Source organism: Pituophis catenifer, unplaced genomic scaffold, assembly GCF_029215685.1.
Source record: "Pituophis catenifer annectens isolate HBS135680 unplaced genomic scaffold, rPitCat1.0.hap2 SCAF_1, whole genome shotgun sequence".
In the NCBI taxonomy this organism is placed as follows: Eukaryota; Metazoa; Chordata; class Lepidosauria; order Squamata; family Colubridae; genus Pituophis; species Pituophis catenifer.
Window position 1 is genome coordinate 282237011 of NW_027256881.1, and position 21802 is coordinate 282258812.

General features: G+C 38.7%; 1 protein-coding gene across 1 annotated transcript in view; it reads left to right on the forward strand.

Moving 5' to 3' along the window:
- Window positions 1–21802, forward strand: part of TTBK2 (tau tubulin kinase 2) — a 56222-nt gene that overhangs the window by 16136 nt on the left and 18284 nt on the right. Inside the window, exons 3-11 of the mRNA XM_070931285.1 lie at window positions 81–154; window positions 4013–4153; window positions 10036–10140; window positions 15130–15195; window positions 16160–16252; window positions 16407–16532; window positions 17875–18032; window positions 19731–19944; window positions 21075–21286. Of these exons, the coding sequence (XP_070787386.1) occupies window positions 81–154; window positions 4013–4153; window positions 10036–10140; window positions 15130–15195; window positions 16160–16252; window positions 16407–16532; window positions 17875–18032; window positions 19731–19944; window positions 21075–21286 (1189 nt within the window). The remainder of the gene's footprint in view (window positions 1–80; window positions 155–4012; window positions 4154–10035; window positions 10141–15129; window positions 15196–16159; window positions 16253–16406; window positions 16533–17874; window positions 18033–19730; window positions 19945–21074; window positions 21287–21802) is intronic.

Sequence of the window (21802 nt, forward strand, 5' to 3'; positions counted from 1 at the left end):
AAGAACAAATATACTATTATGTTTCTCTTGATTTAAGCTGGTGAAGAAAAATGAACAAATATAAAATGTTTCCTTCTCAGGGAAAGATCATATTTGTCGATTTGTAGGCTGTGGAAGGAATGACAGATTTAATTACGTAGTCATGCAATTGCAGGTGAGTTTTTTACTTTTATTGCTGTGTAAATTGTTAATCATTCACTATGGTTTGTCTTTCTGCATATAAAAAAATGTTTTTCTATTTAAGTGAGAAAGATTGCAAATGAAATCCCAGATATGTCTGATTTACTGTAAGATTATTCAGTTTTAATACGTTTGGATTCTTCACTGATGTTCAGCTTTATCGCTGAAAATATGTATTTGTGAACTGATTGTATATTGTTATGCATTTTCATTACATTTTAGCTTCATAAATTTTATTAATTTATAAAAAAAATAAACCAGTAATTTGGCTAACTGTGGAATTATAAATACTCTTCAGAAGTTGAGAAGCTTTAATCCATTCATCTAAGATTTGAATAGATTCACTTAACAACCATGTTACTAACATTATCAACTGCAGTGATTTATTTAACAACTGTGGCAAGAAAGGTCGTAACCCACTTAACAAATGTCTCACTTAACAAATTTTGGGCTCAATTGTGGTTGTAAGTCGAGGTCTATCTGTATTTTTATTAAGAAAACCATATAGATAGAAAATATCAAATGATTGATGATATAGTATTAGATAATGAGCTCTTTGTAATTGTTGACTTGAATACCAAAATTGAAAATATTAAGAAGAATGTAGTTGTCATCAAACAAATCAACCTAGAGTCCTCACTTGAGGGGCATGGTTGATGGAGGCACTATTGGAAGACTTAAAAGACCAAATTAGGGGCGTGCCATGGGAAAAAAAATCTATCCATATGGTCCTTAACATTTGATGGCACATAATCAAATCACATCCTAAGTTCTTCATTTAATTTCTCCATTGATCTAACACAGGGATAGAGATCCTGTTTGGACTTTGAAATTTTGGGAATATGCCATGGGTGCTTTCATTAGAAGGCTGTCATGAAAGCAATGACTGTCATGGTAGATGTAGGCAATCACAAATACACATTTATAATTAAACTAGTGAGGTATTTCCTGCCATAATACCTAAATCCCTTTAAATTGTGTTTACAACCTCTGCTTGTTCTTGCCTTTTTAAAATAATTTTCCTCTTGCAAGGACTAAGCCAAACCAAAATATCAAGTTACATCTACTTTTATTAGACTATATGTCTAAAGAGAATTTGCTTTATAGCGATGTTGTTCTTTTACTATTACTTGTAGTCAGGGATGAGTTCTACTTACCTTTACTACTGGTTCACGAGAGTGTGTGCGCTTCTGCGCATGCGCAGATCACCCTTGATGATGTCAGGGCGGGTGGGCAGAGCCTCCTGCCGGTTTTACTACCGGTTCTATAGAACCAGACAGAACCGGGAGCAACCCACCACTGCTTGTAGTTGAGGAGGGGAACATACAGATTGCTTTTGCCAATGCTTTTACTCTAACGTATGTTTTTTAAAATCAGTAGTAAAATTCACTGGGAATGCTCATTGACACTATATCCTAAACAAAATTAGCCTGTAGCAGCTGAGTAATTAAATTAAATAAAACAGAACCTATGAAATGTTCAATTAAAATGAGCTTCTGTAACTTATTTTATTTGTTCATGGATAGAGAAAAGATAAGGTCATTCATTGATACCAAAATAAGGAACCATTTTGGTACTAAGTAAATTTCCCTGGAAAAGGCATCTATGCTTGAATGCAAAAGTTTGGGCACTCCTAGTCAAGTGTAAGTGAACAGCAGTTGACTTAAGTTATTTTAAGTTATTCAGGGGGCAGTTGAACACAACACCTTTCTCTATAAGAATGCATACTTATACACAGACAGTGAAGAAACTAAAGCTGAAAAGAAGTTGAAGATTTCATCAAGTCAAACATCTGAAATACACCATGAAATCAATAATGAAGCATTAACAGGGAAGAAAGTAAATGATGGAATGACTTACACAATTCTCAGACTGAAATATTATTAAAAATTTGTAGAGAAATCTCAAACATGTAATGAATACAAGATGTTCTAAGTACCGTATTTTCCGGCGTATAAGACGACTTTTTAACACATGAAAATCTTCTCAAAAGTCGGGAGTCATTTTATACGCCGGGTGTCATTCTCCTGTAACCAGGCAGACCAGCCCGAAAGGCTCTGACGAGCCTTAAATGGCTCTGGCGATCCAAGCTCTGACGATCCCAGCTTTGCCTGCTAATCAGGCAACGCAGCTGGGATCGCCAGAGCCAGGAAAAAAGTTTTTTCCTTTTACATGGCTCTGGCGATCCAAACTCTGACGATCCCAGCTGCGTTGCCTGCTAATCAGGCAAGGCAGCTGGGATCACCAGAGCCATGTAAAAGGAAAAAACTTTTTTCCTTTGCTCTGGCGATCCAAGCTCTGACGATCCCAGCTGAGTTGCCTGCTAATCAGGCAACGCAGCTGGGATCGCCAGAGCCAGGAAAAAACTTTTTTTCTTTTACATGGCTCTGGTGATCCAAACTCTGATGATCCCAGCTGCGTTGCCTGCTAATCAGGCAACGCAGCTGGGATCGCCAGAGCCATGTAAAAGGAAAAAAGTTTTCCCCCTCCAGCTTGCTTACCTTAGCTGCTAGTCGCAACGCTTGCCTTGCTTCGCTTGCCTGAATCCATTCCATCAGCAAGCCACTCCCTGCCTGCAATCAAGCAGGCAGGGAGTTGTGGACTTCAACTCCCAGAATTCCTCAGCCAGCAAAACAAAGCTGGCTGAGGAATTCTGGGAGTTGAAGTCTACAAGTCTTAAAGTTGCCAAGATTGGAGACCCCTGTTCTATTGGGTAAGTTTTTTTCCCCTTTGGGAGCTTTAAAAAAAAAGTTAATTGGGGTTTTTTTTAGTTGTTCTTTTTTAGACCTAGCCATTTAAAGTTTAGGAAGTTTTAAATTTAGTTTTCATATAAAAATAAAATAAAATAAAATAATATTTGTGCAGCTTTCTGAGAATTAGTGTGTTTCTGTAGTGTTTCACTCTAACTACACAAACACACAAAATCTCACAAAGCTGTATGTGGAATTTTGTGTGTGTAAAGTGTGAAAGTTGTTTTTTTCCGCTTTTTGTGGCTGTGTGAGTTTCCTGCTTGTTGCAGGGGCCATTTTGGGTCTAGCACAGCTGCTTTTACATTGTGGGTGAGCCAGTTGTATTGTGTTGTGTTGTGTTGTGTTGTGTTGTGTTGTGTTGTGTGTGTGTAAAGTGTGAAAGTTGTTTTTTTTGGGCTTTTTGTGGCTGTGTGAGGTTCCTGCTTGTTGCAGGGGCCATTTTGGGTCTAGCACATCTGCTTTTACATTGTGGGTGAGCCAGCTGATGTTTTTTAATTTTTATTTGGTGTGCGTTGGAAGAGGGGTAGTCTTATACGGCAAGTATAGCCCAAACCCTATATTTTAACAGGAAAAGTCGGGGGTCGTCTTATACGCCCAGTCGTCTTATACGCCGGAAAATACGGTACATTTTGGAGGTAGAAGATTTTTATAAGGTGAAAAAGAAATCCAAAACCAAGAATATAGAGGAAACATTTGGAAGCTGCTATTTCTTCCAAAGATCGTGTTACAAAGTGCTGACTGAATGGGTGTTCACATCTTCCATGTTTTTGTTTCCTTATTTTGAATCTGCAAATCTCATGTTTTAGTCCTAAATTGTTTAACGGAAAGGTATTGAAGGCAGAACAGGAAGAGGACTTCTCATGTTTTAAAAAGATTTTAAAATAGTATAGCAAGGAAGAACAAGCAAAGTATATACTTTTTTCCTAAAATCATTTGATATTTTAGCCATTGAAATCCTGTCCTCCTTAAATTTGCCAGGAAAAAAATAATTCTAATATGCAGTCAGGTTACCTGCTAAATGTTGATTACCAAAAGAAGATGAGAAAAAAAATTCTGGATGTTAGTGTTTTTGTTTTTTTCAGGGGCGGAATTTGGCAGATTTGCGTCGAAGCCAAACTAGAGGGACTTTCACAATTAGTACGACATTGCGTCTTGGGAAGCAAATTCTGGAGTCTATTGAGAGCATTCATTTGGTGGGATTTTTACACAGAGATATTAAACCAGTAAGTTTCTCCATATATCAAAACCAAGAATTTACTTAAAGTTGCAATTGTTGACATAGCACAGCATCTTATTAGATCTAAATAAATCTGATCTGAAATTATAAAGATATCTGCGCCTATTTTAAAAACTAATAATTAATTGTTTATCAGTTTATCAATGTTATCACTTTTCAGTTAACATTACCTCAACATATGTAATTATTTTGTCTAACAATTGCTATGAGCCTAAAAACATGTTCTTAATATAAAAAAGCTAAAGTTGATTACCTCAACTACTACGACTATATTAACATTTTTCTTCAGTGAAGTCAGCAAATTCTGCAGAGGATGACTCAGGGTCAGGGTTAGAAATTAACCATTTCCCATTTGACTCAGGGACAGGGTTAGAAATTATTTCTGACATATCTTCCTGTATAAAGAGATATCACCTCTCCCATATTTGACCTTGTCTTATCCTAAAGAGCATGCAAGCTCATCAATTCTTCCAAGTACTTTCTCATTCTAGAGATCTTCCATTATTTTTTTAGCGTCATTCTTTTCATTCTTTTCTCTTACTAAACACCTGATAACATGATAAACAAACTCATGAACAGCGTCTCTTGATTGGCTGGTCTCCATATAGGTATCAACTTGTTCTCTTTCCCAGAGATGCCAGCTAACACTGCAGCTGTGGAATCACTGGCCATAAGACCTACAACAACAGGAGGGTCTGTTACCACTCCTCCAGGGAGCCAGATCACCCTTGTACAAAAGATGATTGAAGCTTACAGAGTGATTTGTCCCATTTACTGAGGGAGCAGCTCTCAACCGCTGCTGTCTCTGCTGATTCTGCCAGGTAACATCTCTGAAGCTCCCATGGCCTTCTGATCCCTGAAGATTGTCAGAGGCCAAATTAACCTCTCTGGATTAGGCCCATGCTAATGACCACTCACCCCTCTGGAAAGCCCATTTTGTGATTCTCAACTGGATTGAGCTGTGCAGAGAGGGAAGGGGGGAGGGGAAACAGTACTGTTCTATTTCCCTCCTCCCCCTTTCTTCTTTGAAACAACATCTGCGGACCCTTACCCAGAAGTCAGTGCCTAGACATCTATCACAAGGAGAAGAGCATCAAAGGAAAGATGGGCAACCAGCCTCACTTGCTTTTGCACGTGAATCAGAGAATTCCCTGCAGGACAAGTCAGATACAGAAGAAGAGAGCTATCCCTGGAATAGGAAGATGCCCAGTCAGTCTCCAAATCCATCAGGCCTTTAAAAAAACAGACTTCCACAGCTTCTCAAAACAGTCTGCAAGTTCCAGATTTCAACAAACCAGAATACTCTGGCATCACAGAATCCAGTGAGTCTATGAGCAACAGAAATGTTCCCTGTAGCTAGTAAATCTATCTCAACAAAGTATTTAAGGCAGAAGGGAAGAGGGCATGATGTGAAGAATGGCTCCTTTCTGTCTGCTGAACTCTGTCCTAGACCTGTTCAACCTCCTCAGTGCCTACCTTCATGGGAACATAGAAATTAAAGATGGAGATGGTACCTGCAAATACCAGGGGACAGGAAAATAGAGATTCTGCAGCACAGAAAACAGCCCTAGCCACAATGCACTCCCTTAATATTTGGACAGACAACTAAACTGTCTAGACCCTAAAGAGCATATATAGGGATGAACAAATCTATTGTTATGGTGGGTGCTCATCAGAACAATGCCCAATTTATAATCACAGGCATGGCAGCTAACTTGGTCACCAGAACATAGGATAATTTTGGATTTAGAGTCTAATATTGGGCCAGTTCAAGGGAGAAAAGTTGTATGGAGAGACATAAGACCAAAAGAAAGTTCTGGTCTTGAAGCCCATGAATTATCTTTGCAGCACATTATTATGATCTTGTCTGAATCTTCTGAGTTAGAAGAACAACAATCTAATGGATTGACAATCTGAAGAGGCAGAAGGCAAAGGTAGCCATTCAAGAAACACCCTGAGAAGATTCTGATACAGATAACGAGAGACCAGATGGCAGAATCTGAGAACATGCCAACAGTTATGAAGGGCTGAGCAAAGGTAACCTGGTGCTGTATAAGAGCAATGCACTTGGTACCAGTTCAAGACCCTCCCATTTGTCCTGTTGTCATCTTCTATGGTATTCATGTACAAAATGATTTTTGTAGCCTATCTCAGATCCTGGGGTAAACACATATTCTCTTATTTAAATGATGTGTTCATCCAATCCCTATAGATTGAACAGGGGAGAAAGGACATTAAGATCATAGTGCCGATCCTTAAGGACCTGATCGTTTTAATCAATGAAAATAAGAACATATTTCTACTAGTACCATCTCTGTGCCATTCTGGACACAGAAAAAGACCTTATCTAGCAAATAATTCAACAAGCTTCATGACTCTTGGCAGCCTTCAGGCCAGATGATCAGTACCATGGCCAGATTCCATTCCTCTCTATTGATGCCCTAACCCTAACCCTTTCCTGAATTGAATATCCCTAAGATGTCTGAAATGCCTAGATCTGAAGGTGAAGACTCAAGTTGTGGCTGTCTCTATTCAGGAGAAGGAACGTATATTTCTCCCTACAGGTCCAGCTGATCATAGACATCAGTGTTAGGGAACAGGGTGCACACTCTATAAACCCTATACAGAGAAAAGCCCAAGACAGCACAAACATTTTCAGGCTGTATGCAATATGAGATCTGTGAGCAAGGTCCAAGCCTTCCTGAAATACCAGTATTTCTTTATGATCTGGCTAAACATTATCATTTTGTGCCTAGACACAATTTTCATGACTAAGATCGTAAATTTGTTATTTTACTACTGTGTTTCCCCGAAACTAGGACCTGTCCTGATAATAAGCCCAATTGGGCTTACGACAGCATGCACTAAAATAAGCCCCCCCAAATATAAGCCCCCCAGTATTTAGACGCATGTGCAGCTGCCGTGCAAACAACACGGCATGAGGAGGTGAGGCCAGAGAGGAGCCTGGCCGGCCGGGGGGGGATCAGGTGAGCCTACAATCCCAACAAGCAGATTTTGCAAGCAACCTCCCTCCCTGCCCCGATGGGAAGGCAGCACTGGGGGCTCCCGCTTTGCTTCCCTGCCAGCCTGCCCGGCTCCACACAATGGGAGGGCACGGAGAGTTCCGCCACTTTTCCGCATGGAAAGGAGCCCCCCATGGGTGGGTGGTGATCGGTCCTCATGGATGCCAAAAACCCTGTGGCGGAGGAGGAAGAGCAGGGAGGGGGTCTCTCAGCCAGCCCTGGGGTTGTCAGGGGAGAGGGGGGGGTTGCCTTCCCCTTCTGCCCACTGCCCGCATCCCCAACCCAACCTCGCCCTCGGCAAACCTTTTTTTGTGTGTGTGGGTCGGATGCTAAAAACGGCCTCAACCTGCCAGGACTGGAGCTCTGAAACGGGACTTGATAAGAGGAGCTAATTGAAAAGTTAATTGGCATGGGTGCTGACAGCCAAGTCCCTCCCCGTTCTGTCTCTCTCTCTCTCTCTCTCTCTCTCTCTTTTTTCTCTATAATCTGCTATTGGCAAGTGGGAAACAGAGTTAGGGGGAAGGGGGCGGCGAAGGGGCTGCTCCGATGAACCCACTATCCGGGTTAAATGCTCGGGCGGTGGAAAGGGGGGGTGGGAGAAGGCAGCCACCACCAAGACGATGCCGATGCCGGGATGCCAGAGTCTCCAGGGCGGCTGCTCCAGCGTCCGACTTAGCCAACCAATGAGCAGAAGCCGGAGAAGGGAAGGAGGAAGAAGAGGAGGCGTCCCACTCAATGCATCTCGCTTCTCTGCTGCCCCACCCCTCCCCACCTGCCACTCCCCCTCACTGGCCGAGATCGGCAAGCCAGATTTGGGGAGCTGAACACGCTGCCGCCACCCGGGAAGACAGTAATGTGAGCTCTCTCGCAGGCCTCCTCTCTCTCTTCTTCTCCCGAGTCCAGCTCACCGAATCTGGCCTGCCGAGATTTAAGGATAAGACCCCCGATAATAAGGCCAAGGCCATATTTTGGGGGTCAAAAGAAAATAAGACCCTGTCTTATTTTCGGGGAAACACGGTAGGCAGGGGTTTATCCGCTCTTTTGTCCCAATTCTAAGACCCTATTATAGAAAGTTTGAGACATGCGCATGACAAGTGAGCCATTAGGGCAGGGGTCCCCAACCCCTGGTCTCTGAGACTGAGTAGCTTTGGGTGTAGAGCTGCAGCTTCTGGGACCTCAACATCTTTAGTTTTGGATGGTGTCGCTCTGCCCCAGACAGACCCATTATGCAACTTGGAGGTTCTCCTAAACTGTTTGATGAGCAGATGGCAGTTGTGGCTAGAAGAGTCTTTGTGCAACTTCGTGTTGTGTGCCAGCTGTGGCCTTTCATGGATCAGGAGTTCCTATGCTCAATCACTCAAGTTCTGGTCATCTCACAATTGGACTATTGCAATGTGCTGATGGATAAGAAGGCCAAGAGTCAGGACATGAACTTTCATCATCAAGAATTGTCCAAGGACAGCTGGACACTTTCCCAAATTGACTTCTAAATTATAGCTATATCCTTGACAAGACTGATGCTGGTCAAAGTCTAACACTTTTAAGTTATAAAATAGGAAATCAAAAAAGGATCTCTGTGTGTAAGCAGGAACAACTGTGTTGGGGATGTGTATGTAGAGCCTTTCCATGGTATAGATTGCCAGTTTGTTTACTGCTGTTTTGCCTGCTGCTTCTCTTTTCTTCATTGAAAACCTTTCTGAAAAAGCTCCAAGACAATTTTTCATAAATCTAATTACTAATTTAGATAACTTATCTGCTTACATTGGAGCAGTTGGAGAAATCATGTTGATGTGTATCTCTAATTAGCTGTGGTGGAACTGAGAAATTTATGAGGGGGACAATTGTATTCAAGCTTTGATTCAGTCTATATTAAAACTCTTGCTCCTGCACCCTTTAACTGGGTGAAATGATGCATCATAGGGCAACTATTTTTAAACCAAGGTACCTCAAATGAGCTAATTTAGAGAATATGTCCAAAATCCAGGACTCAAGATTCCTGTGGAATTGAAATTTGGCAAATTTTATAAACCATTTTATGACAAAAATGATCATAAAACGGTTTATGGCATAATAGAAATGTGGTAAAAAATTTCGGTGCTGATTGTTGACTGTGCTGTTCAGCATGGGTACATACATCTCTAAATGTTTTCCAATGAAAGCAGAACATTAGACGTTCTGTAATTTTTGAAGGCATTAAGGAATCTGCTAAGGAAATATCTCTCGAAGGATGACCCAACTGGTCATGGGTTGTCTAATAAATCTATGAAATTATTGTACTATGTGTATCACTTCCTTCTGTGCTGATTGCGCTATTGGGAACAAAGATTCTGAGAGAAGAGAGAAAAACTTCTCTATGATCTCCCCCAAGATAAATGGTAGGATATCGTAACTCTCCTTTATTTTCAACCTTTCTAAAAAAAAAATCTTCTACTGAATGATTTCTGGCTTGTCATTCTGATACTGGAAAAGGAAATATCTCCTTCCACGGAAGCAACTGAAAATTCTTTCTAGCCTTTGTCTTTGGATCCCATGAGGATAGATAAATGTTGTAACCCTTTCAATAGATCACTCTCACTTTTCCTCAAGCTGGGAGGAAATTCTAGATTCAATATTACACAATTTTCTCTGTATAATAGAGGACTAACTATTCTTTCTAATCAGTGAGCTTTCCTTCTAAACAACAATAGCAGTTATAATACAGAAGCAACAATAATAATTTGTGATTTCAATATCAAATCAATTCACCTACTATTTTTCTAAATAGGTATAATTAAAATATATGAAATGAAAGCTGATGTTATATTGTTTCATCTGTACATTTTAAACTTTTTTTTTTCCTTTTTAGTCTAATTTTGCTATGGGACGCTTTCCTAGTACTTGGAGGAAGTGTTATATGCTGGATTTTGGCTTGGCACGTCAGTTTACAAACTCATGTGGAGATGTCAGACCAGTAAGAAATTTTAATCAAAGTTTCAAAATAAATAATACCTAATTAAGTGTGATAATGTGACTAATAATGTGAATTATTTAATGAATACATTTTTCAGGATGATTTTGGAAAAAATCAAGTTTATAGTATATAATTTTGCCAGTACTGTAAAGAAAAAAAATGTAATCATATTCTAATTTTATCCTGAGGTATTATCAAACTTTAGCTTCTGAATACTTTGTTTAGGAGGAGAAACAGATTTCACATGATAAATACAAATACATGTATTTTTATTACATGGGGTTTTAAAGCAAAATTGGTACTGGTCTTACAAGGTTCTAGCATTCATTTCAGTTTGTGAATACCAAGGAAATGGATAGGGTTCTTTGCAGCATGAGGTTAGCCAAGTGGTGAAATCTAAAATTTGTTACTACTGGTTCTGTGGGCGTGGCTTGGTGGTGGTGGTGGGGTAAGGTGGACGTGGCCAATTTTTTTTTTTTTACTTTTAAAACCATTTTTCTACAACCTCTTCAGCGAAGAGTTGTAAAAAAAGTGCTTTCAAAAGGCTCTGACGATCCAAGTTTAGTTGCCTGATCGGCAGAGACTTTTTTTCTTTTAAATGCCTCTGACGATCAGGCAACTCAGCTTGGATCGTCAGAGGCATTTAAAAGAAAAAAAACCCTTTTTTTCTTTTAAATGCCTCTGATGATCCAAGCTGAGTTGCCTGATCCTTAGAGGCATTTAAAAGAAAAAAAGTCTCTGCCGATCAGGCAACTAAACTTAGATCGTCAGAGGCATTTAAAAGAAAAAAAGGGTTTTTTTCTTTTAAAAGCCTTTGATGATCCCAGCTGAGCCGCGCGATCATCAGAGGCTTTTTTTTTTTTACTTTTAAAAGCATTTTTTCGACTGAAGAGGTTGTAGAAAAAATGCTTTTAAAAGTAAAAAAAAAAGCCTCTGATGATTTTGCGGCTCAGCTGGGCATTGGGGGGGGGGGCAGGGATTTTTGCTACCAGTTCTCTGAACCACCCGCCTCCAGCACTACCGGATCGTGTGATCCAGTCCGAACTGGGAGCATTTCACCCCTGGATTAGCCACCTGTGACCTGACTATCTGCTCTGCCTAGTCCTTTTGGATGGTTGGAGTATGTGTGCACAGATATTTAGATTAGGTTATTCTTTTGGGGGTCAGGGAGGAGGAACATGCTGACTGCCTTGAAAGAAATAAGTTTTGTCTTGGTCCAACCATGTTGGAAAATATTGCCCATTCTGGGGGCCATGTCAAATAGGACTACCATACTTCCAGAGTGAATCATATAGTTCTAAATCCAGCTCTCAGAACTGAATCAAGTATCTCTGCATACTTCACTGGAGAGTCATTTGATTGAGCTTGGTGGCTTGGAAATTGAATGAATGAATGAATAAATAAATGAATAAATAAATAGTTCTAATAAGAACTTATTTACCAAGTTACCCCGAAAATAAGACCCTGTCTTATATATTTTTAACCCCGAAATAAGCGCTTGACCTTATTTTCGGGGAGGCCTTATTATTTTGGGATGCATGGAACAAGATGGGGTGGCTCTTGCTGTTTACCTGATTTCCAGCTCTGCGTTTAAATATTTTTTTGGGGGGGAGGCTTATTTTAGTGCATGCACTCAAAAGCCTGATTGGGCTTATTATCAGGGGATGTCTTATTTTCAGGGAAACGGTAGTTATTTCTAAGAATGAAGGGAATATGTAAAAATTAATTCAGATTCTTCCTTTCCTTCCATGGTTATAGATTTGAAGTGACTTTGAGATATTCTCTAGTGACTTTTATTAGGGAGCAACATCTTCCAATATCTTGACAGTCTTCCAGACAAGAATTTGGATTCTGTCTTTCACCAGCTACAAATTCTATTGTGAATGCAGTGAATATGCTTCAGTTGTGAATATGCTTCAGTTAATTCCATGCCATCTTTACCAGAATCTTTGACAAATGTTAACTCAAAAGTTGCAAAATATCCCTGAATTTCTCTGAGAAGAAACATTAAAGTTTCTTTTCATTTGACGGGCAAACTGTTAGGTAGAAGATGAAAGGGAAAAAATAAAACAGTAGAAACAGTTATTGAACTGATTGATTCAGATGATTGGAAATGGTCATCAATTTAATTGAGATTAACGATTACTGATACTGTGCTCTAAAATAAATATAATGGACATTAAAAAGGGCTTTTATATACGCTGGACCAGGTTTCATTTTTGGCAGGGTTAGGGCTAGAGCTCCCAAAATTTCTGCTTCAAGAATCCTTTGTTTTTCAGCCTTTTCCGAGGATTTCAGAATAAAACTGACCACATGTTTCATTAAGTTTGTTCATTTGGATAAATAAAGGGTTCTTTAATTGACTATGTTTCAAAATTGATGTAGATAAACAATTCTCAAAACATTTTAGTCTCAAGACATCTTTTTTTTTTTTTTTAATTTGATTTATATGCCGCCCTTCTCCGAAGACTCAGGGCGGCTTACAATGTGCTCAGCAATAGCATTCTTCAAAATGATTGAGTACCCCAAAGAGCTTTAGTTTATGTGGTTTACTATCATTTGGACCTGAATAACTGGAGCACTTCCTTCTCCCAAAAAGATCTGTTAGGATGGGCTTGCAACAAGTGCCATTGATTAGAGACTGGCATCTTAGAAACCATATAAGAATGGATCTGTCAGTTGCCACCCCGCAATGTCTGAGCAGACCTTTCCCTACTGGTGCTTAGAAAGCTGCTAAAAAGTGTTTGTTTTTTAAAGATAAGCAACCTACACTGTTTTTTAATTGCCTCTTGGTCATGAGATTTATTTATTACTACTAATGTTTTTATTCATGACTCCTGTTCCATAAAAATATTTGTAACTGTTGCTTTTTAAGATTTAATACAAGTATTAATCCCAGTTATGAATTGAAAAGTTGATGCCACTCAAGATTTGCTATATTAGATTATACAGTATTACTGTTTTATTAATATATAGTGTTATCAACTAATAATTAAAGTTTTTTAAAGAAGTGTTAATAATAATGTCCTATAGTATAATATTCTTAAATATTGTTTTAAAAAATTATTACAATTGCGCACAGTGAGCCTCCCATCAATTCTGGCTCCCAACCATCAAGGTTTTGTGGGTGGAAGTGTCAAACAGTTTGGAAAAAAATTGCCAGTTGTGGAGTTTGTGATGCAATGGATGCTTAACTGGAAGCCCAGTTTGCATTTTAAGATGTTAAGTTGAGCTGTGGTTGCGCAGTGGTTAGAATGCAGTATTGCAGGCTACTTCTGCTGATTGTCAGCTGCCAGCAGTTCAGCAATTCGAGCGTCATTAGCTCAAGGTTGACTCAGCCTTCCAACCTTCCGAGATCAGTAAAATGAGGACCCAGATTGTTGGGGGCAATATGCTGACACTGTAAACTGCTTAGCGAGGGCTGTAAACCACTGTGAGTCTTAAATGCTGTTGCTGTTAAATGTTTTTGAATATCGGCTTTTGTCTGCCAAATCTTCAAGCAATTATAGCAAGCTTTTGATTAGAATGAAGCAATATAGACATAATTTTGCAATATTGTGCTTTTATTTTATTTACCTTTGTAACTGTGGAAATTTTGATGTGTATTGTGTATACTTTTCAAAAATAAACAAACTACTCTGCTCAATGTAACCCTGATTAAAAGTGTGATTGGCTGTGGCAGGCAAAACTGCCAGTGCAAAATGTTTATCTTCAGAATGGATAAATATTGTATTCCAGTGTTTATCAACCTTGGCAACTCTGAGATGTATGGGTTTCAACTCCCAGAATTCCCAACCCTGGGAGATAAAGTCCATGTTCTAAAAAATGCCTAGGTTGAAAAACACTACTACATTGTGTAGGCCTAAATTTGATCTCTTATGCATGCCCATTCGGATTCACTTTGCCAGGGTCATTTTAGATGTCTGGTTTTTTTTTTTTTTTTAATTTGATTTATATGCCGCCCTTCTCCGAAGACTCAGGGCGGCTTACAATGTGCTCAGCAATAGCCTTCATCCTTTTATATATTTATACAAAGTCAGCTTATTGCCCCCACAACTGGGTCCTCCTTTTGGAGCTCCATCTCCATCTCCATCTCCAGAGCTCCTCTGTAAACATAGAAACCCCTGGTACTGGCAGACAGGGAAAGGCCACCTGGGAGCTATTCTGTTGAGGGTTTTTGTCACCTCTGTATCAGACCTCACCCTGCTGATCTCCTGGTAATATTTTTGATACATAAGATGCCATAATGCTTGACTTCGCTGTGTAAAAAAAGAAAAGTGGCAAAACAGTAAAATAACATCTGATTAAGTAATTTTTTTTGTAAGTTACTTAAAATGTGATTAAGATATGTATCTTTGTCTTCTTAAATCCAACTTATATTAGAGGTGGTCGTTCACTGATGGCTTAGCAACTCTTCAAAGTTATACCAATTTGAAAAAGGGAACTTACAACCCAAAATTAAAGTTCTGACAGTCAGTTCCCCGCCCCCAGTCATGTGACTGGATTTTGGGCACTCGGCAACATGAATGCATTTATTGCCATTTGCAGTGTCCCATGGTCACCTGTGTTTTATGGTGGTCCTGCTAAAAATGGCACTTCCGAGTTTTGACAAAACCATGCCTACAGTGAACCATTAGTTCCCTTAATGATTGTGGTGTTTGCTTAATGACCACAGCATTCATTTAATGACCACCATGGGTGATTTATGAATGCCTGTTCACTTAACAAATGCTGCAAAAAAGGTTGTAACATTTTACAATCATTACAACATATAACTGTAATGGACAGGCTCCAGTATGGTCATATGTTAAGGACTACCTTGTAGCAGAATCATTAAAGTATGTTAAAGAAGTGCATTATCAGCAGAGGGAAAACTCCAAAGTAGATGATCAAAATTGTTTGTATCAGTTTTTTTATAAATAGTCAATATTTACTGACTTACTCTGGAAAACGGACTCTTTTTTTTTCTTTCCCTTCTTACATTAATAGCCCCGAGCTGTTGCTGGTTTTAGAGGTACAGTGCGGTATGCATCAGTCAATGCTCACAGAAATAGAGTGAGTATGACCATTTACATTAACCTGAATATTTAAAACTGAAAATTATGCATGAATTATGTCATAATTCCTCCCTTTTCTGTATTTTTAAGGATGCTATATAAAAACCTGACATGTCCTGAACTTGTCCGACTATTGCCATATTTTATGCTGAAATTCATAGTTCATTAACAAGTTTAGATGGATCTTTGCTAGTTAAAGGTGCATAAATTGAATATATTTTGCAATGTGTATTTATGTGTTTATAAATAAATATATAAATTAAAAATAAAAATAAATTTAAAAAATTAAAAAAGAGATTTGTCAGGATACTCTGAACTCAGCATCAGTGTGGGAAATATACTGGAGATCCAGTAGAGCAGTGATTCTCAACATGTGGTGCGCGGACCTCTGGGGGGCCATGATGTCATCATAGGGGGGCCATGAAGGCTTGAAGAAATGTTATGATTTAAATCTTAAGTCTTGGGGGTCTGTGGTCATGGTCCATGGCCAAAAAGGTATTTAAAGGGGAACCTGTTTTAGTGAATTCTCTTGAAATCTACAAAATTTCTTCTAGTACCTCCATTGTACCAGTGTCTCAATACTATCTGGGTCTGAGCAGATGGAATTAACAATTCAGTCTATCAGTTGTGAGATACTGATCCAGTCTCATTTCAATTAGATCAGGTTTTTCTTTTCTTTCATTTCTGATCCATTATCCTGTACTGAAAGAAATAAACAGGTTTATTCAAAGAATCACAGAGATAACTATCTTGTTTTTCTTCTCAGTCAGGCCTGATGAATTCCCTCTTTGCATAGCTTGTTACTATTATTGGAGTGGCATTAAAATTTTATTTATGTGTATCATTAGTCACATATTGAAATAAGCAATATTTCTGTTGATACAGTTTGGTATTCTGACATTGGATTATATTAGATAGGAGTGCAAAATACAGAAGATCAACAGTTTTCTTTTTTTCTATAGGAGATGGGACGTCATGATGATCTTTGGTCTTTGTTTTACATGTTGGTGGAGTTCGTTGTTGGACAACTGCCCTGGAGGAAAATTAAAGACAAGGTTTGTTCAGAAATATAGCAATTGAGATATCTTGAGGATTAACAGTGAGACTTAATTTAAGATATCTGATAATTTGTTATTTAGTAGCATACATGATAAGTTATTTTCATTAGAATTTCATATGGTGAATGACTTAATCCTTGTCTGCTTCTAGGAGCAAGTAGGCTCTATAAAAGAGAGGTATGATCACCGTCTGATGCTGAAACATCTTCCTCAAGAATTTAACATCTTTCTAGACCACATTTCTTCTTTAGACTATTTTACTAAACCTGACTACCAGGTATGACTTCTGTGCTATGACTTGCAAATCTTCTTTCTTTCTTAATATTTTAGTTATATTGATTAAATATAACTATTTAGTAAGCTTTCATTGCTTGCTTTGAGGATTTTATATGTTCCAATCTACATTTTGTTAAAACCATGTTAAATTCATGTTATATTAAAAGTGTCTGCCATTCCTTGTTGGCTATATTTTAATTTGAATATTGGCTTTCTATTTTTATATTTCTATTTAATTAGTTTCAATTTTTATATTTCTATTTAATATTTTAATTTTTTTTGCTTTGAGAGGCTTACCACCTCAAAATCATAGAATAAATCTATAATCAATAATCCAGGCAAAATGTATATTATCATAAGTAAATCTCAAATGTAAAAAACTGAGTTACTTTCCTAGTATTGAGTTGCTGTCTTACATGTCATTATAATAGCATGGACTTGGCTACCTGTTGAAGCAGGTAGACGGAGGGTGAAAAGGGGTAAAAATAGTAGCACATAACTATTTTCTTATAAATTCAGTTTAGGTTATTTTTTCTCTTGGAGGAAAATTATTTTAAGATCCTGTTATATTCGTGATACTCACAGGATATTTAAATCTCCTATCCTCCTCCTATTAACCTGGACATGCAGTAGCTAGAATTCTTACAAGCAGTGTCAAGAAATTTATAGGTGAGGCTATGTGTTGGATAGAAGAATAATAGTAATGTTTAATGTTATCTAATAATAAATATACTATGAAGATCGGGTATAAAGCAGTGGTGGGTTCCTCCCGGTTCGGCCTGGTTCTCCCGAGCCAGTAGCGGTGACAATATGATGTCACCGAACCGGTTCTGCCCCCCCACCCCCCTCACGTTATTCTTACCTTTTATTTGGCCCCACCCCCAATCTGTTGCTGCCTCCCGAGTCCCAGCTGATGGCTAGAGTGGAAAAAACTGTTTAAACTCTTGCCGCGGGGCTTCAAAGGGCTGCCCTACAGCTGATCAGTGTTAAAAGAAAACAAATGAGTAGACCAGTGCCTGCAAAAATACATGAGTAGATCAGTGCCTGCAAAAATAAATGGGTAGATCACTGCCTGCAAAAAATAAATGGGTAGATCGGTACAGCTCTGCAAGCAGTTAAAAGCCTGGTAGACCAATACCTCTGCTAAATCCTAAATAATTGTCACATGACCATCAAGCCACGCCCACAAAATAAGCCATGCCCACAGAACCGGTAGTAAAAAAATTTTAGAACCCACCCCTGGTATAAAGGTCTACTTTCAGACAATGTCAGAACAGAATTTTCAAAAAGTTGTTTGAAAAAATAATTGACACTAAATGTAATTCCTTTCTTTGTTTTTATAGCTTCTCATGTCCGTTTTTGATAACAGTATGAAAAATTTTGGGGTGACAGAGAGTGATCTGTTTGACTGGGAAAAAAGTGGGGCTGATGGTTCTCTCACTACTACCACCACTTCCACTACTCCTCAACTGCATACTCGACTGACCCCAGCTGCTATAGGGTATTTTGAATTATTTCTTTGGATGTTAAATGAATTAGCATTTCAAGTTATCAGTGCTTCTTCATGGATGATAGGATTGCAATTATTATGGAAACAGATACTCCTTCATAATAAAATGCTGACAAATCTTAACCACTTAAATAAGGTTATCAACCTCATGTTAAGATCAAACATTTAAGATTAAGTTCATGCATCTCAAGATTAATTGATGGATCCAGATTCAATATTCTGTGTCAGATATTTAGAATGGTGTCTTGTAATAACTTGCATTTGATCACTTTGACTAAGATGATAGAAGATTATCTATGTCTTTTGGAAGAAAAGAGTTGTCTCCAAATTGCTGTCTTCCAGCGGTGTCAGGAAATATTCATTTATAATATAGCCAGGTTGAAAACAGTTCAGATGGCATGATGTAATTGGGAAGAAATTCAAAACAAGCAATCTTTATTACACAATTCATTCTAATGGTTATTACATGGTGGCGGAAACTAGAGGCAAAAGTGATGGAATAGTATCACCTCTCCTGTTCCTTATCTTAACGGGGTAGCATGCTAGCTGTAAATTATAATACCTTCATAAGCAAATGGAAACCTGGAAGTTAGGGAAGATTGTTTTAGCATTACTGAAGCTACTATGGAATTTCTAAATTTCAAGATGCATTTAAAATTTTACTTTCTACAATCCTTCTAATCTTTTTGGTTTGATTAAAATGAATGTCTATTTATTGTTTTCCAAATTAGTACTTAAGAAGGTCACATAGTATTGACCTTCTAACAAACAAAGAGACAACACAGGTGAAGTGATAGGCCAGATAGTATCAGAACTAGATCTCTGAGGTCTTTAGAAGCTTGCGGTTTACATAAAAATATAATTCAAAAATTGGGAAAAGCATCATATAATGCATGTTTGCAAGACCTACAGATCTTAGGTAGATCTTGATATATTGTCCACAGTAGTGGATTAGAAGTATTTGTGTTTGCATGTTCCTGTTATTGAGATTATATCTGCTGGCATATAGGATGACATCTAATTAAAGACATTATAGTTTGTTGATCAGTTGATCTTCTACACCAGAGATGGCTAACCTTTCTGCCGTCGTGTGCCAAAAGTGGGGGGAGCATGGGGGGGTTGCACGTGCCCACACCCATAATGCAATGCCCCCGTGTGCTCCTCCGCACATGCGCGTGCAACCCCCCCGCCCCCCACCCATGCACGTGTGAACCCCCAAGCATGTGTGTGCGCCTCCCACATGCACCCCGCCCCTGTGCCAGAGACCTGAAAATCAGCTGGCCGGTGGGAGGTGCCCACACATGTGCAGTGGAACTGAGCTGGGCAACGGCTCGCATGCCCGCAGAGACGGCTCTACGTGCCACCTGTGGCACGCATGCCATAGATTTGCCATCACGGTTCTAGACAATTCTGCATATGCATAACAAAATTGTTCTTGAGATTTCTGTGTGTCTGACTGTAGGTGTGCATGAAAAATAGACTTCTTGGAGATGTTTAATACCATGTCTTGAATTCCTGGTAGACCCAATTAACGACTGCTTTCCTTATGAAGCCAATTCTTCCTCTTTTAGAAGAGGATGAATAAGAGCCATAACTCTGCATCCTGTCATCTAAGGCAGAGAGGAAAATGTCAGTTTAGAAAAAAACCTGGGACATCTTTAGTATTAATTTTCACTTTTTTATACATAGAATTGCCAATGCTACGCCAATACCAGGAGATTTATTACGAGAGAATACAGATGAAGTATTTCCCGATGAACAACTCAGTGATGGTGAGAATGGTATCCCTATTGGAATCTCACCAGAAAAGTTACCAGAGTCCCCTGGACATCGTCTTCAGGAAAAGGATGTGTGGGAAGAAATGGATGCTAATAGGAATAAGATTAAATTGGGCATACATAAAGTAAGTATTGCAGTTGAATAAATGATAGCATTTACTTTTTCTCACATTAACATGTAAATATACAGTACATCTTATTTTTCCAGCAATGACTAATCAGGTATCCATGGAAAATGAATAAACTGAGTATGATGAACAAAACCATTTAATTTGTCCCTGATGTGAGATAGATAGCTAGATAGGAAGGAAGGAAGGAAGGAAGGAAGGAAGGAAGGAAGGAAGGAAGGAAGGAAGGAAGAAAGGAAGGTTTCATTTCTAGTTGTTAACAGTGGTGCTGAAACTAAATAGAATAATATTGATCTGTTTCTAAAAAATTTGAATGTTTCAATGAATTTCTTAAGACAATGAAATGGCTTTGTCTTCATGTAGTGCTAATAGTCTTGGTCCCTTCTCCCTACTGCTTATGGTGCTAATCAGTTAAGAATTTTAATATCAGTGCATATCTCACTAGAAGTACAGTAGTGCTCGACTAATGCCTGGTAAATAACACCCAAACAGATCAGATACAACATGAGGGGAGAGTTGAAACACACACACACACACACACACACACACACACACACACACACACACGACTGCTGTTCAGTCATGTCTGATTCTCAAAGACTGCAGAGACTGCTTGGAAATGTTCTTGCACTTTTCCTGGCAAGGTTTTTCAGGAGTGGTTAGCCTTGCCTGTTTCCCAGGGCTGAGAGAGAGTGACTGACCCAGGATCACCCAGCTCATTTAAGAATGAGAGAAAATGGGAATTACAATGATAATGAAATGTAGCAGGTTAGAGCAACAAAAAGTAGAATTTTGAAGAAAATAGGTACAGGAAGGAAATTTAGGAGTAGGAAGCTAAGGAGGCTACATGAGCTCATGAAAATTGGGTGAACAGATCTACTGTAGTTAGATGAGCTAGTGGTCAAACTTGATATAAAATAGCTGTTTATGTTAAATCGTGTTTCTAAAACCTTCAGACAATTTTGTAATAACTGATTTTTAAATAGAGGGAGCGTGCCAGAACTGTTTTTAAAATCACATTTGGAAAATACTTTGTATAAAAATTATCTTACATTCAAGTATTTTGATAAGATTGGGATGTTATCCTTATGTTAATTTATTTTTTATATTGTGACACTCCTTTATAGGCTACTACAGAAGAAGAAAACAGTCATGGGCCAATGAATGGAATGTTTACTGCACCAAGCCTTGGTTCTCCAATTAGAGTCCGTTCAGAGACCACACAGCCAGATCGGGATGTTCCTCTGGTACGAAAGTTACGATCAATCCACAGTTTTGAACTGGAGAAGCGCCTGACTTTGGAGTCAAAGCCAGATGCAGATAAATTTTTGGAAATATGGTAGGTAATGGTTTGTTTTAGGCAGATTTTCCTTTGCAGCTATTTGGTTTGGTTTTGTCTATGGGTGTGTATGTATATAATTCTCCACTGTTGTTTAATTAGAATATCTGCAGTAACTAATTAGAATTAGTAATTCTAATTAGTAATATGCATACATAGCAGGGGTGAAATGCTCCTGGTTTGGACCGGATCGCCCGATCCGATAGTGATGGAGGCGGGTGGTTCGGAGAACCAGTAGCAAAAATCCCTGCCCCCCCCCCCTTGCTCAGATGAGCCGTACAATCATCAGGGGCTTTTTTTTTTACTTTTAAAAGCATTTTTTCTACAACCTCTTTGGCCGAAAAAATGCTTTTAAAAGAGTTTGACGATCCCAGCTGAGTTGCCTGATCGGCAGAGGCTTTTTTTCTTTTAAATACCTCTGACGATCAGGCAACTCAGCTTGGATTGTCAGAGGCTTTTAAAAGAAAAAAAGTCTCTGCTGATCAGGCAACTCTGCTTGGATCGTCAGAGGCATTT